This window comes from Protopterus annectens, chromosome 1.part2 (assembly GCF_019279795.1).
Source record: "Protopterus annectens isolate FY-2018-M chromosome 1.part2, PAN1.0, whole genome shotgun sequence".
Lineage (NCBI taxonomy): Eukaryota > Metazoa > Chordata > Ceratodontiformes > Protopteridae > Protopterus > Protopterus annectens.
In genome coordinates this window covers 25999080-26022431 of record NC_056727.1, presented here as the reverse complement: position 1 = coordinate 26022431, position 23352 = coordinate 25999080, and the positions used below count along the sequence as shown (strand labels likewise).

General features: G+C 35.3%; 1 protein-coding gene across 19 annotated transcripts in view; it reads left to right on the top strand.

Moving 5' to 3' along the window:
* The window catches only part of NRXN1 (neurexin 1), a 4168553-nt gene that overhangs the window by 4122693 nt on the left and 22508 nt on the right, over nucleotides 1-23352 (top strand). For 12 of the 19 annotated variants that reach the window (XM_044054788.1, XM_044054802.1, XM_044054861.1 and 9 more), the window contains one exon: nucleotides 5123-5210. In XM_044054788.1, coding sequence (XP_043910723.1) covers nucleotides 5123-5210 — 88 coding nt within the window. The remainder of the gene's footprint in view (nucleotides 1-5122; nucleotides 5211-23352) is intronic. The other 7 variants (XM_044054867.1, XM_044054825.1, XM_044054853.1 and 4 more) reach the window with 1 other exon arrangement.

Sequence of the window (23352 nt, the reverse complement as noted above, 5' to 3'; positions counted from 1 at the left end):
ATGGCAGATATACCATTTTATGAACATTTTTACAGAATGCTGCCCCCCCCCCCCCGGATTTTGAAATCCTGCTCACTGAATATGTATAGATGAGATGGAAGGTATATATATATATATATATATATATATATATATATATATATATATATATATATATATATATCTTTATAGAGCTCATTGCATGATTATTGGTTTTGCCTCACATTGTGTAAATTGTTCACTTCCTATGATTATTTTACATATCTGCCACCTTACCACCAATATTTCAGATATGCTACATACATGTATACACACACAGAGACACAAACAAAACACACACATATACATGTCCGTACATGCATGCACACTTGCGTATTTGTGTGTATGTAAGTATATGCACGTTTCCCTTCTCTCTACTTTTTATGCATACATTTTAGAGATTCTTACCAGAGCTGAATTTTACAAACCACAGCATAAAAAGCATTATGGCTGTACTTCAACAATAGCTGAGACTACATCTGAAGTGTTTAAATTGTGCATGGTTTTACCTGTAATAATTACACTTTGCATAACCATCATTGCCTATGATAAAGCAAGTGCAAAACTTTAATTGCCTCAATCTTTCAAAGGCTAAAATGCTGACTTGATTTCCTTACAAGAATGCACACTGGGTTTGGAACATTCAAAGAACTTCCATTATGTAGACGATTTCATAATACACAGCAGAACAGTTTTAATTTTACAGAGGTCCACGGCCAAGACAGGCAAACAGTATTGTTTTCATGCAGATAGGAGGCCCCACTGCTTATTCTTGGGACATCTCAAGCTTCTAAATCTGTAAGTATATGATTGTTGTAGCAGACATTTATAAACTAGTTTACAATGTGTCATTGTAAGGAAGCAAAAGCTCAGAAATATGTACTGTATGCCCCACTGATCCAAGTGGATTTGGTTGCTATAGGAGCCACATGCTGAAAGTCAGACTCAGAAGAGATCTCCCTACGGTACTGTACCATGTATGTTGGCAGCCCTATGAACCATCTGTTATTTATGAACAGGATTCAGAAAGTAGACAGGATAGATTTTGTAGAGGCAATAAATATATTTGGCTAAGATCACTTATTTTACTCACTTTACTTATATTAATCATGTTACTCTCTAAAAGGACATGCATCATATAAACTGAATTTAAGTAAAATTACACAGCCTTTGTTGGAAAGTCGCTCAGCTTATCTATTCAACAACATGAATGTTTTTTTTCTGTTTAATCTGTTACCTTTGAGAATGCTGGCATCCTTGACGAATCATGATGTCATTATAGTCTCAGCTTCAAACACCTGGAGATCATGTACTGCACACACACACACACACACACACACACACACACACACACACACTCACACACACACACGCATGCACGCACACACGCATGCACATACATATATCTGTCTAGTTATAGATAGATGTATACTCACATACTTATGCGTATAATTATAAATTCTGCACAACATGAAGAATAGGGGAAAAAAATCTTCACCAAAAAAAAAACAGAGTACTCAACTCCTTTTGTGATCAGTCAAACATCGTCATCATCATCAACAACCCCCCTTTTCCCATTTTTCTGTATGGTGTTGTGATGTCATTTTAACTGCCGCTGTCACTCTCAATTCAATACTACAGTACTGCCTTCTCCCACACTCATGCCTGACTGTCACAAATCTTACCTCACACAATCTATCCACCTCTTTGCTGGATGCCCTTGTTTCCTCTTAACTTCTTCCTGTCTGTCCCAAATCTGCTTCACCATACTTTCTTTAGCTTTTCCGCACATGTGCCCAAACCACTATAATCTGGTCTCTTTGATCTTTTCTCCAATTTCAGCTACTTTGGCTTCTGTTCTTATGTCCTAATTTCTTCACCTCTCCCACACCATGCATCCCTGTAGCTTTCACATCTGCTGTGCCTTTACTGCCCAGGTTTCTGTAGCATATAGTAGTACTGGTAACACTACTGTTTGTACACCTTACTTTTCAGCTTCTTTGGTATTATACTGTCATACACAGCAGACAATCTAAGCCAATTGGCTGCAGCCCCTATGATTCTAGCAGTGTGACAGAAGTTTGATACCTCTGTACTGCCCACAGTTGTAGATGTCCCCTTTTTTGTACACTTATTATCCAGTCATCTGGGGTATGCCTTTCTCTTCACACTGCTATGAGTACCCTCAGGAGCCATTTTTCCTTTATATCATCCATCACCTTTATTGTATCTGCTGTGACCTTATCTGAGCCTGCTGCTTTCCTTGACTTCATTTTCCTAAGTGCTATTCCTAATTCTTCTAGGGTGGCTCCTCTTCTTCTCGCATCGTAAGATGTGTCTGGAGCAGTACACCTTCTGTAGGGCTTTCTTCATTCAGAAGCTGCTGGAAGTACTTCTTCCATCTGCCTTCGATGTCCTGTGGACTGGTGAGCAGGTTCTTGCTGGCATCCCTTATAAAGGGTGTTTGACTATCTTCTTTATCCTTCTGTCTGTGTCTTGCAACCTGATATAGTTTCTTTGTGCCACCTACTGAGTCACTTTTCAGACGCTGGCAGAGTACCTCCAATGCTCTGTTCTTTGCTACTGCAACTCCTTTCTTAGCTTCTTTGTTAATGAACCAGTATTCCTTCCTTGTCCCATCCATATTTTATATCTCCCACTTTTTCCTGCACTCCTTCCTTCTTTCAATGACTTTCTGAACTTCTGCATTCCGCCACTAGTTTTCCTTATGTCCCTTATTTCCATACCTGTCTCAGCCACATGTCTGTTCTGTGGTCCTCACACATGCTGTTTTGAGGCATTCATTCTTTAACTCCACCTATTACTTCCTCTTCTCAAGGTGCTACAACCCTGAGTAATTCCTTGAACTGCTGTACTTTCTCTCCAGTCATCTTCCAGGTCTTCAGCCTGGTCTCTGCTAACCTTAGAGCTTTTTCTGATCATTGCTCGTAGCTGATGGTGGCAACCAGTGGTTTATGCTATGGTTTGACTGTTTCACTGGAGATGAGTTTGCAATCACTGATTCTACACCAGTGCCTTTTCTTTACTAGGAGGAAGCTCACCTGAGTTATATGTTGGCCGCTCTCGTATGTGATCTTGTGACTGTCTCTCTCTTTCTGATTCATGTGTTGGCTATTATCAAGCCATTTGCCAGATAGATGTCTAGAATGGCCTCATCTTCTTTATTCCTGTTGTCCCATCTATGTGGACCCAGGCAGACCTCATATCCTGTTCTGTCTGTCTGGATATGCTGTCCTCCTTTATCTAGTAGATCCTGCAGCTGATGTCTGAATGCACTCCTTTCCTGACTCTCATTTACCTGTTGTGGGGCATAGACTGAGATTATGAGTAGTGCCTTAGCTTTACGGATCTATGTCAGTTTATCGAAAAGCCACATTGTTGAAACCATATACTCAAGACCATGACGTTAATAGAAAACCTGACAAATTTACACAACACCTGCCAGCAACACAAACAATGTTTTTGCAGGGGAGGGGGACAAGGACCCCTGCATGCCACACCCCTTGCAAATTATTTATACCAGCTCAGAGATCACACTACAATGGGGACAGGGGCAAATTCCTCTATCCTTAGTGAATCACGATCTCAGTCAGAACAGTTCAATGAACCAAATTGCTAACCACATCATCTCAATCATATGGGTTTAGACAATTTAGTCCTTCGACCAATTGACATATGTATCCTTACACTGGAGTCAGATTGCCATGAGTCTATCACTAATTCTAATGACATCCCACATGGTCTTCTGAAGCCTATCCCTCAACACATTTTTCACTGCATTTCCAGTCCGTCTTAATCCTGAGGAGCCATTTGTCTTTGCTGCACTGCCGTTTCATCTTGAATCCTGGATACACATGATTTCCAGCCTCCTTCTTGAAATCATGTCACCTACTCTCAATCTGCATCCTGTCAGTGAACCTACATTGAGTTTAGCAATCCTTAGTTTGTGTTTGTTAGGTTGATTGGCTTTACATCCAGTCTTCACTCAGCATAGCTATCCCAAGTAACCCAAGCTTGGAAAATAGACACCCGCCAGACAGTAGCTTATTGACCCAGGGCTGCTGAGTTTTATGATGGGCACTCACTAGTCAGAAGGGGCATATACACCCCCCCCAACCATTAGCATAGGTACCTGGCTTAGGGTGGAGTACTTTATGAAATCTGAAGTAAAGAAGTAAATGCAATGCTTATGTTAAGGTTACACTATGACTAATTAAGGGAAGATACCATAAGAATTCAACTCACTGAGCATAGCTCAGCAAAGCTGAACTCCATGAATACTATTTTCGATAAAAAAAATACTGTAGATACAGTTTCTAAGTTTGCATTGGTCATGACTCTTTTCATCTGAGAGGTTTTTCTCTTGTTCTTTGGGTGTGACCATGAAGTTTACCCTCCCCAATAGGTGTGTGTGTGTGTGTGTGTGTGTGTGTATGTATATATATATATATATATATATATATATATATATGTGTGTGTATGTACATTTAGGGAATGTAGGAGGCTTACCTCAAAATGGAGAAATGGCAAAAAAGTATATGTATAAGTATATCTATCTATATGTATCTATTTGTCTATCTATCTGTATCTACCTATCGACTGTGTGTGTGCATATATATATATATATATATATATATATATATATATATATATATATATATATATATATATATATATATATACACATATGTATGTGTGTGTGTATATATGTATATATATATATATGTGTGTGTGTATATATATATATATATATATATATCTATATGTATATGTATATATATATATATATATATATATATATTTTGGAGGCAGTTGCTTCTTCGTGGAATTGTTAAGTAAACAGCTCAGAGTTTTAATTATAACTACTGCAAATGTTATGAGGCTTTTAGACTTGAAGAGTAAATCAGTGAGCACAATATCAGTGAATATAACAATGGGTACAGAATAATCCAAGTTAACTGTGTGCATTGGCTTAACGTGATTTCGATACCTGAAAATTTGTTTTAAGTTCATAGTTTGTATGAGTATTAGTGTACACATCACAAAGGAACATGTTTTCACCTTTCATTCTTGTCATTTGCAGCCCACAGATGACCTGCTTGTGGCCTCAGCTGAATGTCCGAGTGATGATGAAGATATTGATCCCTGCGAGCCAAGCTCAGGTGGGTTAGGTTAGTCAACATTTTTATTTCTATTTTCCTTCATGTCATTGTGCATGTGTTGACACAAGTTGTCCCATATGGAGGATCACATCTTGGAATCTTGCATTTTTAACTCTTAATATATATTTTTCACTTAACTGAGAGAGATGTGTTTATCCTTGCAAATAGTTCTGCTGCTTTTCTTTTTTTATTTTTTTGCAGTTTCCTGAAAATATTTTAGTTTACTCAGAAAACCCATTGCTGGTTATTTTAAAAAAGGCATTTTACTAAATAACATAACATTAAGTGATTAAAAAAGTTACCTTTGATTATCTCTTTGAAAAAAAGTAAAAGTTACAATATAACCATGACCAAAGAAAACAGCACTTCCATAAAAAATATTGATAAGGCAACATTGAAAACTCTCATATGCAATGTTTTATACTAAGGAAAACATTTTTGGGTATGCACTTTTCCTACTTTTGCCTGCAAGTTATTTTCCAATCGTCCATATGGGAAAACAGTAGCATACACATATGACATTCAGAGAAAAGTGCATGCATATGTTAGTTCACCTTCTACTGAAACTGCTACAGTCATGTGATAATATTGGTATTTTTTACTAAGTCTGGCAGATCTGTATAATGCATTACTCAGTTGCAGAGGTGCAGTGCTGTTCCACACCCACAGTACTGAGTTGTGTCACATTCACACAATGTAATTCTACAGTCATTAATTGTACTGTTATCTAATTTCCTGAACATTTTTGGATATACTGATATTTCAGTCTTGAAAACGGTCCTTTTGTTGCACCTATTCACTTTGTTTACATCTGTTATATGAATATTTTTATCCCAGATCCAGTGACAACAGCCTTTGTGATGTTTTTGCAGATTGTAATCATGGCACTGATTCCTTTCAGTGGTCAGTGGTATGTGAGGGAAACAGATCAGTATTAGTAAGGACAGGATAAAAAAAAAACAGTGCTGTACTAGAGGGAGACAGAGGACAGAAAGGACGAGCAGTCATATAAGCATGAATGTTTAGTCTCAAGAAATACAATATAGATACATTTTTTCTGCTTGTATAGCACAGAAAATAAAAAAAATGATTAGACAAACAGCCAACCAAGCTAAGGATTTTGTGTAGTTGTCAGAAAAAAAGTTTGAAATTATGGTTGCACCTTTACTGGAAACTATTATCATGTAGAAATTTTAATAACATAGATCTTTGAAAGCATGACACATACTAAGAAGAAAGCAGACAGTGGCCTTACAATAAATAAGTGCATTTAAAGATTTAAGCCAAAATGAACTTGATGCTACAGATTTTTCATCAAAAAATAATGTCACATTATCACAGTTTGGACTAGATAATCTGTATTGACCACTTTTATTGGGTTAAATCTCAGAAGACAAACCAATGACTATAGTTTATCCATCATTCCTCTGTCGTATAGCTGCACAGTCCATCAATGTAAATTTAAAGATTTCTCAGTGAAATATTTTAAGTGGCGTACCAAGCAATCAAGGTCTCCTTTCCTGCAGAAGACACTGATAGCACAAGTTGGATTTACTTCTACAAATTCCCAGAAAAAAAGCAAACTATGTTGAGCTCCTCATTAAATATTATGGAAAAAGAAATGCAGATTTAATCAGGCAACAGACAGAAAGTGTTATGGTAAGGTGAGTTTGCATGGTAATTGTGAGCAGCCCTTGTCTACCTTTATACCATACCCCTGAACTACTCTAACCCAATGCCTTGTCAGGCCATTTCTCTATAATGGCTTCCTTGTGCATAGCGCAAGCTTTTTTTCCTGGTTTCCTTCTCAGTAGCAAAAGGCAACAAAGTTGTAAACTGAAATGCCTAGAAACTAGCTTTTCTGCTGGAAGTCTTTTACTTACCTAAAAGCCTATATTACCCATTTACTTCACTTTTGTGGCAATACTGAGATGCACTTGCTGATATTTATGTTCCCTGGATTAGAGAAGTTCCTTTTAGCAATCTTGTATGCAGACAGGAAACATCTTTTTGATAACAGATCTATATCAATAACAAAGCGATCATGCCATATTTTCTCCATTTTTGCTGTCTTTTTTTACAACATGAATAACATGTGAAACTTCACAATATTTTAATTTAAACAGATGACTTAAAATTACATGTATGCCAACATCACATATTTGTAAATATATTAATTTTTGCATCCCAGTTTATGTGCTTTCACTCTAATTAATTAGCAGCTTTTGATTCAACCCAGCAATGTGTGTGTGTGTGTGTGTGTGTGTGTGTGTGTGTGTGTGTGTGTGTGTATTTATATGTATATATATATATATATATATATATATATATATATATATATATATATATATCAGAAGCCCGATTTTTCAAACTCAAAATTCATACTATTGAGACGAAATGGTCGAGTTTCCAAAAACTTGAACTTTGGAAACATCAGAAAACTCCCTTTTTCTATGTTTTTTCAGGGGGACCCCCCCCTCTGCACCTCCCATGTGGGCGCTTCACCCCCCACAACCCCTGCATACTATATATACCAACTCCAACATTGCATTACAGTGGGGAAAAGGATAACTTCCCTGATCCTCACTGTAGCGGGATCTCAATTCAAAAGCTTTGATTTTTTGGGAAATCGATCATGTGGTCTCAATCATATCAGTTTTGAGTTTATGAAAACTCCTGCTTCTGATATGGACCCACACATGTCTCTCTATCTATATATATATATATATATATAGAGAGAGAGAGAGAGAGAGAGATTAATTATAATATGTCCTGCTTTCTTGAGGAAATGATTTCACATCCCCTTGCTTAAAAAAGTGATAGCTTTCGTGAGAGAAATCTAAAATGTGAGATGCTCTCAGTCCAATGATTTCTGGAACCAGTCAGGCTCAATATTTGACTAATACCAAACACCCATATTATCCTTTCTCATACCATGAAAGTGTTACACAATTTAAGTGTGACTTTTTTTCTGGCCACAGTAGTAACTGTATGTGCCATACAAGGGTATTTAATTAAATGAATCACTGCTGAGCTGCACTGCCAGCTGGTGAATAGAGTTAAGGCTGCAAGCTGTAATACTTGTGGTATACTGGGTTTGTTCTGTAATACTTGTGCTATACTGGGTTTGATCTGTAATACTTGTGCTATACTGGGTTTGATCTGTAATACTTGTGCTATACTGGGTTTCACCTGTAATACTTGTGCTCTACTGGGTTTGATTCTGTAATACTTGTGCTCTACTGGGTTTGATTCTGTAATACTTGTGCTCTACTGGGTTTGATTCTGTAATACTTGTGCTATACTGGGTTTGATCTGTAATACTTGTGCTCTACTGGGTTTGATCTGTAATACTTGTGCTATACTGGGTTTGATCTGTAATACTTGTGCTCTACTGGGTTTGATTCTGTAATACTTGTGCTCTACTGGGTTTGACCTGTAATACTTGTGCTATACTGGGTTTGATCTGTAATACTTGTGCTCTACTGGGTTTGACCTGTAATACTTGTGCTATACTGGGTTTGATCTGTAATACTTGTGCTCTACTGGGTTTGACCTGTAATACTTGTGCTCTACTGGGTTTGATTCTGTAATACTTGTGCTATACTGGGTTTGATCTGTAATACTTGTGCTATACTGGGTTTCACCTGTAATACTTGTGCTCTACTGGGTTTGATTCTGTAATACTTGTGCTCTTCTGGGTTTGATTCTGTAATACTTGTGCTCTACTGGGTTTGATTCTGTAATACTTGTGCTCTACTGGGTTTGATTCTGTAATACTTGTGCTCTACTGGGTTTGATTCTGTAATACTTGTGCTCTACTGGGTTTGATTCTGTAATACTTGTGCTCTACTGGGTTTGATTCTGTAATACTTGTGCTCTACTGGGTTTGACCTGTAATACTTGTGCTATACTGGGTTTGATCTGTAATACTTGTGCTATACTGGGTTTGACCTGTAATACTTGTGCTATACTGGGTTTGACCTGTAATACTTGTGCTATACTGGGTTTGACCTGTAATACTTGTGCTATACTGGGTTTGATCTGTAATACTTGTGCTATACTGGGTTTGACCTGTAATACTTGTGCTATACTGGGTTTGATCTGTAATACTTGTGCTATACTGGGTTTGATTCTTTCCACTCTCATTTACCTACTGTGTCATGTTGAGCAACCCATGTAACTAGATACTGCTTGAGGGCAACTGGAAAATTGGGCTGGGCTCCTCAATAGTTCCATGGACTGCAAGCCAAGCAAGAACCTATGACAAGCTGGCTGTTCACTGATTTTCCTCGTCCCTCCAAGATGGTTTGACCTTAGAGTTGATGATGTTAAGTAAGCGTATGAAAATTGAAGATCCCTCTGTATATATGTGTGTCTGCTGGTGGTTTGCTCTATATGGAAAGTTAGTTTAGGGGTTTTGGTCTGATCATCTAATATCACCCGGTAATGCAGCTCAGACTCAAAGTTTTGGTTCACACTTCTTGGAAAAGAAACTAGCAGCTCACTGAAATGCAGGCTTATAAGCTGGCTATCTTATATAATCAGTGCTTCATCTGCAGTAATTCTTCTTCATCATAAGCTGGTAACACTCCGAAATAAAAATGCCTTTCTTTTAATCGAACAATGGGCTCCATTTGAGCACAGTTTCATCTTGATACTTTTCTGCCATATGTTTTAGAAACTTGCACATTATCACAAGCAATATTGCATTGCCCAAAGATAAATCGACTGCAACACACGGTACAAGCTTCATGGGCTAGAACTGACGGTTTAAGTCCTGCTGTCACTGGTAATGTTCCATTATCAAAGCAGTGCTTATTTACCTTCTGGACTCCAAATCCAAAATGTAGAACTGCTGTCTAAATGCCCCTAGTTGTTGTATTACATTGCTTGGCTCATGTTTCTTGGTACAGATTTCCATTTGTTGCCGTATCTCATACACTGTGATCTATCTCCCTGAGGGCAAAATTAACTTTCATTTTTACAGCAGCTAATATTTACATAAACAATTATAACAGCAGTCAGTAAATGATGCTTTGCAGATAGTAAAAGATGCCATACTAGAGAAATAGGAGAAAGATGACAAAATCCCATAGCATAGAAATGAGAACATGCTGGTGGTAATAAACAACAGACAAGTCAACCTAGCATTATTGTTTGTAAAATTTATGGAATTACTAGTAAGGGAAAGGATTACTGCCAGTAAGGCGTAAAGGTCAAAAGCAACATGGAGACAAAGCACAAAAGTCCTAGCAAACAAATAATATAGAACTCTTTAACTGATAACCACTAAGACACAGAGGGACTTGTAGAAGTGACCCACTTTGATTTTAGTAGACTTTTCATAGAACTCCTTATAGGTTTACAGATGACTAATAGGTTAATGATCCCAGGGGGAAAAATCAAGCCGTGCATCTTGTGCTTATAAGGTCAACACCTTGACCATTATGCTGGCCCCCAGATTAGCCAACATTGGAGATGGCATGGATCAGACCTTGACACTAGCATTATTAAGTTGTTATCATCCCATCTTCTTGTTCTTCATTTATTGTGTTGCACATAGCTGTGTCACCAGCAGAGGTATGTTTTACTCTTGCTCTCATACAATGCCCCATGATACAGACAGAGCCTCACAACTAACAATTTCAATAGACATAATGCACGTTTACCACATTTGATACCAAAGGGAACTTAAGCAAGCACTATAAAGAGGATAGAAACTTAAAAAGTAAATGAAAGAAAGAAAAAAGAACTGTTGTCACTTTTCCTAAAGAATTAAAGCTACTAATTTCAACAGTAAACAGCAAGCAAAACAGAAACTTTAAATAGAATTTAAAGGCTTTCATGTAATTGCCATTCATCTGTTTCTAAATATCTGTATAACTAATTAGGCTTCATTATAACAGCAGATGCAGTATCTTTGTCTGTCTTCAGATTCAGTGTGTCACTTAAATCCTGAATAAGAAATACTCCTAAAACTTAATAAAAACACATGAATTAATGAATTGAACTATATAAACTGAATGTATCCCTTTAAGTCGGTTTGCAAAGTCTGCAAAAACTTGCAAGCACTTGATCGTTTATACTGAAGATATTAATAATTCTGTGCAGGTTCAAACATCTGCATTTGACAGAGTTGTCAAATGCTTACACCCAAAGATAATGGCTTGGAACTTGTCAACCTGAAAGTTAATGTTGAGGTAAATCCGGATAATGCAGAAACTATGGTACAGACATCAATCATCTGGGATGCATTGTTTCCTTTATGCATAACTTAGAGGTTGCTATAAATGAGGCGGTGTTTTAATTTATAGGACACATGCATTACTCTCAAACACAGTCCTTACTTTACAAGAACAAACTGAACTCTAATGTTTTCGACAATAATTGTTTGTAAAACAGGCATGTTTGCAAATAATTCCAGAAAGTTAGCAAGAAACATTGGAATGTCTAGAACCTGCAAACAACTGAATATGCAGTTTTGTTAAGTGACCAGGAATACATATAAATTCATATCTCGTTGTGTGGTGCTGCCATTATAACTATACAGTGAACAGGAGGTATGTAAATCTATTTCAGGCACTGGTGAAACAGCAGTTATTCTGTTGGAAATTGGTATGGAAAAGCTTTGTGACCCTCAGTACCATATGCCCTAGTGTCAACATTTAGAGACAGTAGTCTGCAATGAACTCTAAGCAACACATTACTGAAAAAGGAGAACAAATGAGATGATAAACCAATTTATACCTCCTATCTTCTGAATTCCCACTGTTTATTCTATAATTTCTGAGATTTTTATGCTGTAAGCATGTCTCACAGTCAAAACTCTTAAGCTCTAGAGTACTGAAGTGACAAAGTAATGAATAATGTAATTTTCTGTGAGAAAAAAGATGCCCTCTTCTATATCTTACAGTAATATACGTCAGAAAAATATAGGCAGTACAGTTATCATGCCCTAATGATGTATCACTTACTACCTCACCATCTGAGTCATTTAAGAAAGGCTAGAAATGTGTGTACATAAGCAAACAAACTATTATATATTATTAGGCCATAGACTGTAACTGGTTCTGATAAGGTTGATCAAATTGATGCATGAATAAGTGGACATTGAACCAAGAGTGTGTGTGTCTGTGTGTGTGTGTGTGTGTGTGTGTGTGTGTGTGTGTGTGTGTGTGTGCGTGTATCCTTACATACCTTATTACCAATCAACACATGTCCTACTAGGTGTACATTTGGAGAATAACTAAATCAGATTATGGTTTTGGTCTGTAATATTAGCTGCAGACTGACACACACACATGCATATGCACATGCACACACACACACACACACACACACACACACACGCACACACGCACACACACACACACACACACACACACACACACACACACACAAACACACACACACACACACACACACATACACACACACACACACACACACACACACACACACAAACACGCATGCACGCACATGCACACACGCAGATACTTATTGCACTGAAACAGTAAGTGTGATTTTAGAATGGGTACTATGCTGTACGGATGATGAGAGATGAAATGCTTTTAGTAAAAGTCAGAATGTCTTGAGTGTCTGTCTTATGAACTGGATACTTTCATCTCCGAACCAAACAGGTAGACTGACAAAAAGACAGCTAGACTTGAGCAGAAAGATAAATGAATTGGACTGGAGTACAGGATTGTTAACTAAATAGATAAGAATGAGTGTTGTTTGCAGCTCCACAAGGAACCAACACAATGAACACATTTCAGCAAAATGTATTTATTTGCTTATTTATTTATTGGCATTTGTTTACTGGGAAAGTCCACTGGGTCAGTGAAAACCCATTTTCAGTGGAAGCCCAGGGAGAAAAGCTCCAGGCAAACATGACAGAAAAACAGAAAAAAAAAAAACATTTTACACTAAATAAACATACATTACAAATATACTTTTTACAAATAGAAATAAAGATGAGAGTTATACAGTAAGAAACATAATAAAATATAGGTTGCTTGAGAATTAAACATTGTAAATGAAGGTGGTATTATAATATCAACATCAACAATGCTAGATGAAGTCAAGTACATGCCAACAGAACAACTGATCAGTGCCAGCCAGGTCTCATGGTTAATGTTTATTACTGATTTTGAACTCCCAAGTTAAGCAAGCAGTTCAGGAGCTGATTATATTGAGGAAGTTGTAAAGTATATATAGCTGTTGTAGTAGAATGTAATTTAAGATGAGGTGAAGAGGGGAAATAGCTGGGGTTTACTAAGATTCAATAGAATTAGTAAGATTAATGAATAAGATTCAGTAAGTAAAATTAAACTCCCTAGTCAATGTTTTCCATAAGAATCCACTCTCAGTGTAGTTTTTAAGTCTGGGACAACAATGAATGATACTTTTCCTTTAAGAGATTTTACCATTTTATCATGCTTGTGCAACCATAAAGTTGATACAGCTTTGTAGGGTATGGAGGCCAGTCCACCCTCTTATGGGGGTATTGGAGGTTCCCCTACAATTTTTTTTTCTTTTTTTTTTTTTGAGGGCCGGAGTGCCTGAGCAGTTCTGCAGAGTAAACTGGTTCCTCAGGGACCTATAATTCAGGGAATCATAGTATGAGCTTTTACTTTCTCAAAAAGATTAATGAAATTTTTTTTTGTCTGTGATTTTTTTCCATCCATGCCTGCTGACCATCAGCACTGAAACTATCAGTCTTCGTACTATTTTATTCATTGCTAATCAGGAAGTACCCCTCGTTGAAGTGGGAGTTGACCAGAATGGGCCATCATCCTATTATGTGCGGATGTGTTTACCCTTTCACTCACATCCAATGATATGAGCAATGCAGGTGTTTCTACTTTGCCATTAACCTCACTGTTGGTGACTGACATGGGTTTGAGCATCACTGTGGGGGACAACAAGCTGTCTGCATGCATGTAAGTCCTCCATCTCACATGCTGATGAGGGCTGCTGTCATCAGTTTGGTAAACCAAGTCCACATCCCTGGGTAATAACTGCACATTTGTTGCTTTGAAGCCTGTATTTGCATATGGAGAAGTAATTAAGCAGACCACTATTACCTCTGCCTCCTCTAGTAAATGGGCAGGTGCTAGCCTCTAATCCCCTCCTACCCACCCAGCTGCCTCTGCAAGCACTCAAACTGCTACACAAGATGAAGTCATTGGAACAGTAATAAAGGCATCATTCTTCTATTCCACAAAACTGGGCACAGATTCACAGAAGTGAAAGAGGAGGCATTTCATTTAGTGTCACTCTGACAACACCAGTTTGTTCATGTGGAGTTGGATGCTATAAAAGAAGCAATGGTTTCTATTTGATTTAATATTTATCTACTGTTTTATTATTTGAACTAGTCCATAGTTTAACTTTCTCTCATATACTTCCTGGTGTTCATAGGTTCATAGGTTGGTACTAGGCTATCAGCCCTAGGGCCTATACAAGCCTAGCCATAACAATTCCCTGGCTATTTCTTCCCACACTATTTACTTTGTTAAAATTCTACTGCTTCTACTGCTAATACAGTGACTCTGAAATTGTATTTCTTGTTCTTAAGTTGTATGTTGGTGGCATAACTATGGGAAAGCATCTGGCTCGTTATGTGTCCAGCAAGTTATGTGTCCAGCAAGGGTGTCGGTGTTAAAGCCTGAGTGAAAATAGAAAGGATATTTTCAGTCCAATAAATCAACTTGGTGTTAATTTGGAGTGAAAATTGCCTATTAATGTTTCTTGCACAGAGGTGTACATGTTAAAAGTCACAGTATAAATAACGCATTATTTTTACTCCATTCTGCAGTGTAGTTTTTTCCTGTATTAGAAATAATGATATCTGAAGTTATCTGTGCATGTTATTTGTCATCCTTCATCTATAAATATGCAAATTAAATATCTATCTATCTATCTATCTATCTATCTATCTATCTATCTATCTATCTATCTCATTTTCCTATTTCTCTCTCTGTCTCGCTCTGTCTAATCTGTGCATCCACACAAGTGTGTGTGTGGTGTACGTGTGTGTGTATGCATGTGTTTGTGTGTGTGTGTATCTGTGTGTGCATGTTTGTGTGCACTTAAATGTGTTTTATGTAGCTATGAAGATGTTTGCATCTTTCTGTGATATTTACTGAAATCTGCCCTTACTTAGAGTTTACACATCATTTCTACCACAGGGACATTTTTGGTCTTTAACAAACTTACCGGAGATGAGGAAAACAATGCAAAAATGGACAGGCTCAATGCCTTTTAAGAGGTCAAGATGTTTTCTACCATTCTTGTTAAATTAGTCACTGCTGTTTAAGAACACAGCTTTTCAGAAAAAGAAAAATTATGGCAACAGTGCATTATTGAAATAAATTAAACATGTACCAGAGAACCCCACAGTGCCAAATGGAACATTGTTTTTCCCCCATTTTTCTTACTTTCTGTCTGTCCCAGTGCTTCTGTCCAGCATTAAGTCTAGCAGCTACTTTTTCCATTCCCAAACTTTTCTGACTCACGGCTGTGGACAACAAGGATCTTAATGTCATCCTTGGGGGTCAAGCTTGTGATTGCTTTTGCTGAAGGGATTTTTATTTATTTATTTAATAACCTGCACTTGTTTTTCCACACAACTTTCCCCCCTGTGTTTGCCAATTCTGAGTGATATTCCCCTCTGTGGGCCTCACCTCCCTTCAAAGGGTGTACTGATGAATACCCTTTCCCCCACTGGGATGTCAGCTTGTCAGACATCTAGCCTGTAACTGAACCCTGGTTGTCTAGACCATCATTGGGCTTTATCCCTCTACGACAAGGCACTGGCTTCCAACTGGAACATCGCTGAGCTTATATAGGTGAAATAACCAAATGTATCTGCTGACACACAAGACCATGCCTAGAAATCCTGAACATCCCCAAATGTAGATATGAAACTTTAGTAACATGACTGATGATCACTGAATTGCATTCTGTCATAGAACTGTAGAGTAATGTACTCCAGTTTCCACCAATAAGTGCCCACGACTGCCAAAAAGCTGTATAGCCAAGGTTTATTGTAACAAAAACATGGACTGATACGACAAACTGAATACATAAACAGAAAAATGAAAAGCGATAACAGAGTTAAGCGCTTTCAACCAAATCAGCTGGTCTTCATCAGAACTGCAACGTATAACTGTTCCACTGTTTAAATAACCTTTATGGCGCCAAACTACTCATTATTCCCTAAAGTTACATAGACCAAATTTTAACGTATAATGTTCTTAATAATGCCATTAAAATATACAAATATATACACATTAAAATGTAAACAATACTATTTTTTTAAAATACTTTAGTTGTTTAATTAATTGCTGTTAAAATGTATTAACATGTTAAAATATTAATATGTTATAATAAAAATATGTTAAAATAAAAATGTATTGTAATATTAAGGTAGTAAAATGTTTCTACTGCCAAGACCTTGTAACTTTTCTATTTCATACTTCTTTCAATTTATAAAAAAGATATAACTTAAACTCTAATAGATGTATAGGTAGTTGTATGTAAATATGTAAATATAATATACGTGCATGATACAAAAAAATAAATAGTGAATATAATATAGAATATGTATAAATATATATAATCATGTAAAATTGTTCATTTCTGACTTCTAAATATCCTTATAAGTTGAATATATAAATAATAATTGTGACTGGGAGAACAATAGGACAATAAAACAATAGTAATTAATATTTTCCTCTATCAAATACCCAATATCAGTGCTTTCGTAAAACTATCTGGTATTCAATTAATATATAATCTTAACCTTTAATATGTTTAAAACATATTGTAAAATAACTTAAATTTATGAACACAATAATGATTTAATAGAGATAAAGTCATTTATGCCTGGTGGGGTTGTGGCGTCTAAACATATTTGCCACCATGTTTCTTTATATGCTAAAAAACTTTTAAAATCACCACCTCTAGGATCTCTGTCAATAATGTCAAGTATACTGAACCTAAATTGATGTTCGTCACCTTTGCTATCAATGTGTCGGTATAGTGCATTCGTTTTGTCTTTAGTCTTAATACTATACATGTGATCATAGATTCATTTTTTTAAGACACCTTTCAGTTCTTCCTACATAGAAGCTTGAACATTTGTCGCATTTAGCTAAATATACCACCATTTTGGTGTTACAGTTCCCATATCTGCATCTTATATATGTCTTGTGTCCATTCTGTAACATTATTTTGCTTTCTTGCGACATATATCTGCATTGATTGCAAAATCCACATTTTCTGCTTCTATTGTTATTATTCATAAAGCTACTTTTCCTATCAGTATACCTATGTTCTAATAAAGACTTCATGTTACTTCCCATTTTGTAAATGAAGTTAGGTTTGTTTCCCAATATTTTTACTAGACCTATATCAGTACTTATTAAATGCCAAAATTTGTAAATTATTCTTTTAATATTATCTACTCCTACATTATATTGTAATATACAAACTCTCTGAAAATTAGAAGTTGATTTGTTCAAGGGCAAGTTTTTATCAGTGTTATTAATTAATATATTACCAGATCCTAATAATGGTTTATACTTTATGTCCCCCTGTTCAATAACATAATCAGTAATGTCATCCATCATTTTCTCAGGATATCCTCTTTGTTTAAATAAATTTTTAATGTATGCCAGTTCAAATTTCATCTCTTCATAATCTGAAACCATTCGTGCTGCTCGAATACATTGGCCCTTGAACACATTGTATTTAACTTTAGGAGGGTGACAACTAGAATAATCCAAGTAATTATTAGAAAACGTACTTTTCCTGTAAATTTTAGAGTGAACTTTACCCTTATCATAATATATGAATGTATCCAAATAAGGTAATCCATTTTTGTTAAAATAATATGTAAATTTCAAATAATCACTGCTTTTATTTAAAAAATTAATAAATTCAAGTAATATATCTTGTTCTCCTTCCCATAAAATGTAAATATCGTCTAAAAATCTAGAGTAGTATTTTATATAACGAAAATATTTACTGGGGAATAACTGAGTGTCTTCCCAATTAAGCATAATCAGGTTGGCATATATGGGGGCACAAGCTGCCCCCATAGTCACCCCCCTGGTTTGCCTAAAATATTCTCCCTTGAAGTAAATAAAATTGTTGTCCAATACTATGGACATCATTTAAACTAGTAAACAAATTTCATCCCACTCTAGATTGGTGTGCCTCACTAAACTGTTGTTAAAGGCCTCTAAGCCTTCCTGTTTTGGGATACAGGAGAATACGTCTATAACATCGATTGTCACTATAATAGTATTATTATTCATTATAGTATTGATAGGAAAATTAGTTAGGAAAACCCATGAATCTTTAACCATGTGTTTAATAATCGAATACATATCTTTTAACTTAGTATCTATATACTTGCCCATAAAGAAAGTTTTAGAATTACTTCCAGAGACTATCGGTCTAAAGGGGGGGGAGGGTCCTTAGTATCCTTGTGCACTTTGGGTATACCTATTAAAGTGGCAACCTTTGGAAATTTTACCTTTATAAATTTATATATTTCTTCTGTTATTCTTCCATCTAACAGGTATTCCTCTATGTACGAGTCAATACGTTGATAAGCTATATGCAACTCATTCATAGAAATTGTCTCATAATTTCCAGTTAAATATAATATGTCATATATTTTCTTTGTATACTGTATATTGTCATAAAGTACAATTCCCCCCCTTATCAGGTTTCATTATTCTAGTATTGTTATCATTCTTTATTTCATTAAGTAGTTTCATTTCTTCATATGATAAGTTGCTAGAATTTGTAGCCTGTTTTAAGTTGTTATATTCTTGGTATAATTCCCTTGTGACTATTTTATCAAATGTGTCTATGATAGGATGGTTAGGTGGCGTAAAAATACTCGCTTTCTTTAACTGATTAATAGATCCCTGATTAGTATAAACATAATCAATTTTTGATGTATCATTAAAGAATATTTCTAAATTAATCTTCCTTATATATTTCTTAAAATCGATTAGTACTTCTGTTAAATTAAATTTGGGATTGGGTAAAAATGTCATGCCTTTCACAAATAAATCAAAATGAGCACACTTAATTGAAATATTAGAATAATTGTAAATATTAAAATTATTGTAGAAGAAAATATTCCCTTTAATCGTTATGTCATTGTCCCTGTCATCACCTGTGCTATTTTCTTATTTGTGATTCTTGTTATCTTGAATTAAATTTTCACATGAGACCAGTAGTTTATCATTTGTAGGTACAATGTCAGTGTTGGAACAAGAAATTGTATCTGGTTCTAATAATACTGGTTGTAACCCTTTCTTTTGTAATAAGTTTCTCTCTGATTGGTTCTCTGATACGGTTGACTCGTGTCCCTTGGGTACCTCTGAAAATCCTGTCTCCCATAGTGACCTCTTCCTTCCTGTAAATCTTGGTAATAGTTTTTACTGTTATTACTGTACTTATTGTAAGTGTTATGTACTTGTATATTATTTTTCCGGGGACTGGGCCAATTGTAGGCAATGCCTTTATTATATTGTTCCCTGTCCCTTAACATTTTGTTATTTTTTTGTTGACACAATTTGTTAATCCATTTTTCTGCTTCTACAAATTGCTTATTATACAACTTCTCCCATTCCGTAAATAATAAATCATTAAAAATACATGTGTTAAGTTTCTCAGCTTCCTGTATTAGATTACTTAATCTTTCGTCATATTTGACTAATAGTCGCATAAAATTGTACCCACATTCTTCAAAAAACATATTAAATTCATTTTTACCAGTATTCGTCAAATCAAGACCCATGGGTATCTTAAAAAATTTCAAGCCAATAGGAACAATCTTGCTGTCAATACATTTTGATAGATACATATTGTCAACTTTCAAACCATTAATAGTCTTTAATTTCTTTCCTAATACATAAATCATGCTTTTTAAACTCCCAGTCTTCTCCCTAGCATCTGCTTTTGCATTTACAGTAATGTTCCTTAAATCCATTGTGTCAACGTCACAGTTAAAAATTAAAAATTGATTAAATTGATTTTCTTTAGGATTCCCTGCTGGTCGTGTAATTGAAGGTTGTGAAGATTTGATTTGTGACACAGGTCCTTTACTGTTTTGAATGTTGTGCTCAGCGACTGCTGAATAAGTCTTGGCTGGTAGCACCCGCTTGGGTTTGGTACCTGCCCTTTTAGCTTCTAAATCAATGTCGTAAAGGGAAAAGTCAAAAGTAATAAAGTCAATTATTATTTATATATTCAACTTATAAGGATATTTAGAAGTCAGAAATGAACAATTTTACATGATACATATTCTATGTTATATTCACTATTTATTTTTTTTTTGTATCGTGCACATATATTATATTTACATACAACTACCTATACATCTATTAGAGTTTAAGTTATATCTTTTTTATAAATTGAAAGAAGTATGAAATAGAAAAGTTACAAGGTCTTGGCGGTAGAAACATTTTAATACCTTAATATTACAATACATTTTTATTTTAACATATTTTTATTATAACATATTAATATTTTAACATGTTAATACATTTTAACAGCAATTAATTAAACAACTAAAGTATTTTAAAAAAAATAGTATTGTTTGCAACATTTTAATTTGTATATATTTGTATATTTTAATGGCATTAATAAGAACATTATACGTTAAAATTTGGTCTATGTAACTTTAAGGAATGATGAGTAGTTTGGCGCCATAAAAGTTATTTAAACAGTGGAACAGTTATACATTGCAGTTCTGATGAAGACCAGCTGATTTGGTTGAAAGCACTTAACTCTGTTATCGCTTTTCATTTTTCTGTTTATGTATTCAGTTTGTCATATCAGTCCGTGTTTTTGTTACAATAAACCTTGGCTATACAGCTTTTTGGCAGTCGTGGGCACTTATTGGTGGAAACCGGAGTACATTTGGAAGTAGTGTGGTTACATTTTTTAACTGTAGAGTAATAGCATGAACTCTAGAATAAACCAGATTAGCAATGGTGGTAATTTAATCCAAAACAATAGCATCTACTGTTTTATTCATTATTTTTTTTAAATTATTCTCCATACAATGTATTTTTCATAATGTTGATTGTAAGAGGAGGTTGGCACCCAATTAGCCATGCGTGCATACGTTGATGGTCCCTTAACTGAGTTATACATCTGCTACAAATGCAACATACATCTTGACTTTAAATTATTCATGTCCAATATCTAAAACACAGCAATTTGAAATGGATTTCATTGACATAGATGCGGTCAATCTTCATGTGAAGTAGTCTAACTTCTGTGTTAAACAGCATGCAGTATATGTATGAACATACTACATTATGTGGCCTATCTGTGGTAGCTAAGACAACACAGAGGACAAGGAAGCCACACTTGTGCTACATAGCTCTTGTGTACCACAGAGAATTATTGTACTCAGCCTTCCATGGCCATGAACAAGAATAATTCATAACATCTTTTAGCTCACTGACCATGACTGCAGAAAATGCACTACTTGCACAGATGGTAAATAAATATCTAATTGTCCACCCAGTCATTTTTTGGCAGCTGATCTGCAACTAGCACCTCTGGAAGGTACCATCTCTAGGAGCATGCTTAGTTCCCTACATTCCTGAATATTTTTGGGAAGGCAAGTTTAAAAACAAAACCCATATATAAATATTTTGTGCAGAGGAAATTCTATTCAAAATGCAAATATAGCAATGTTTTCAATAAAAAAAAGTTTATTGTAATGACAACATTCAGTGCATTCATTGAGGTTGATATTTCTCATGAAAAGGTTTGTACAAGAATCAAATATTTGTTTTCCTTTTCATTGCAAATTCAGAGAAAATGTTTTTAAAATGAAGTCCTCATATTTGTAGGATTCTCTTGTATTTAAATATTAATCTATGTGTATAACATATTTCTGAATGATATTGTATGTGGAGCTTTTCTCCCCTGGCCTCTCTGAAAAAGGACCTGTTTCCAGTCAGACTTTCCCGGTTAACAAATGTAAATTAAAATAAAATAAAATAATAAATAAAAATTTATTTTGAAAATACAGCCTCCTACTGTATTAAGTAATACCAACATCACATGGAATGTATAGTACACAGCAGATTGAAAGCATCATAGTGTTTGAGATTAGAGATTTAATCAGAATAAGCTCTGTTCATTAAGCATTGTATTTTGAACCTTCTGGAAGGACAAATCCGCATGAAAGCTACTTTTGAAACATAGGATAATAGCCTCAGTTTGTAATTACTTATTGAATATAGTGAAAATATAATAAAAATGGTTTACAAATGTCTTAATAGCCACAGCAGTCTGAAAGAGAAAATTGATTTCAGCACCATTTAAACAAAGTGCTCTTCCCTTTCAAATGACTAATTACCATGAGTGACATTTCCTAGCACAGCAATATTAATCTATTTTAATGAAGGTTAATTGATTATATGTGTAACACAAGGAAACAATTGTATTTGCACAGCAAAAAATAGCTTTTAGTTCTTCAGAGAGTAACTGAGCATACAGGTACTCTTTTTTTTTTTTTTGTTTCATCCAAAAAAAAATAATTTTTTCATATTTCTCCCATCACACCCCTTACTCTTTTCCATTTTCTTATGGTTCAGCTTATATGGTATTCTCACTACCCTCATACCTGATATATGAATAAATAATATATAGATGGCTTCAAAACACGCATGTATGCAGTTTATAAGTGCTTTAATTTAAACTAGTTGCCTTGTGCGTCAGAATGAAAGGGAAGAAGCAAACACTTTTAACATTAATATAAAAAGGTTAAAGTATTTAAATCGCTGGCATTTTGCCAGGTCTGTAACTTGGCTATGAACTGTTAACAAGTTTCACTATGTAGCCCAGGCTTTGATTTCTTCAACCTCTATCTGCCTACTTTGTGTCTGTGAGCATGTCAGTTAACCAGACAAGGAACCTCATGGTGGGTCTGTAAAAGGGTCTTTTTGGCTCAGTGCTCTGGTACAGCTAGCAAATATGTATAAATAGCTAAAACTGTTCTGGCACAGCTTGCAAATATAAATAAATGAATAACAAAATCTGCATTGGTAATGGTGTCTGGGAATGGAGAATGTGTACTGATGGCTGCAAC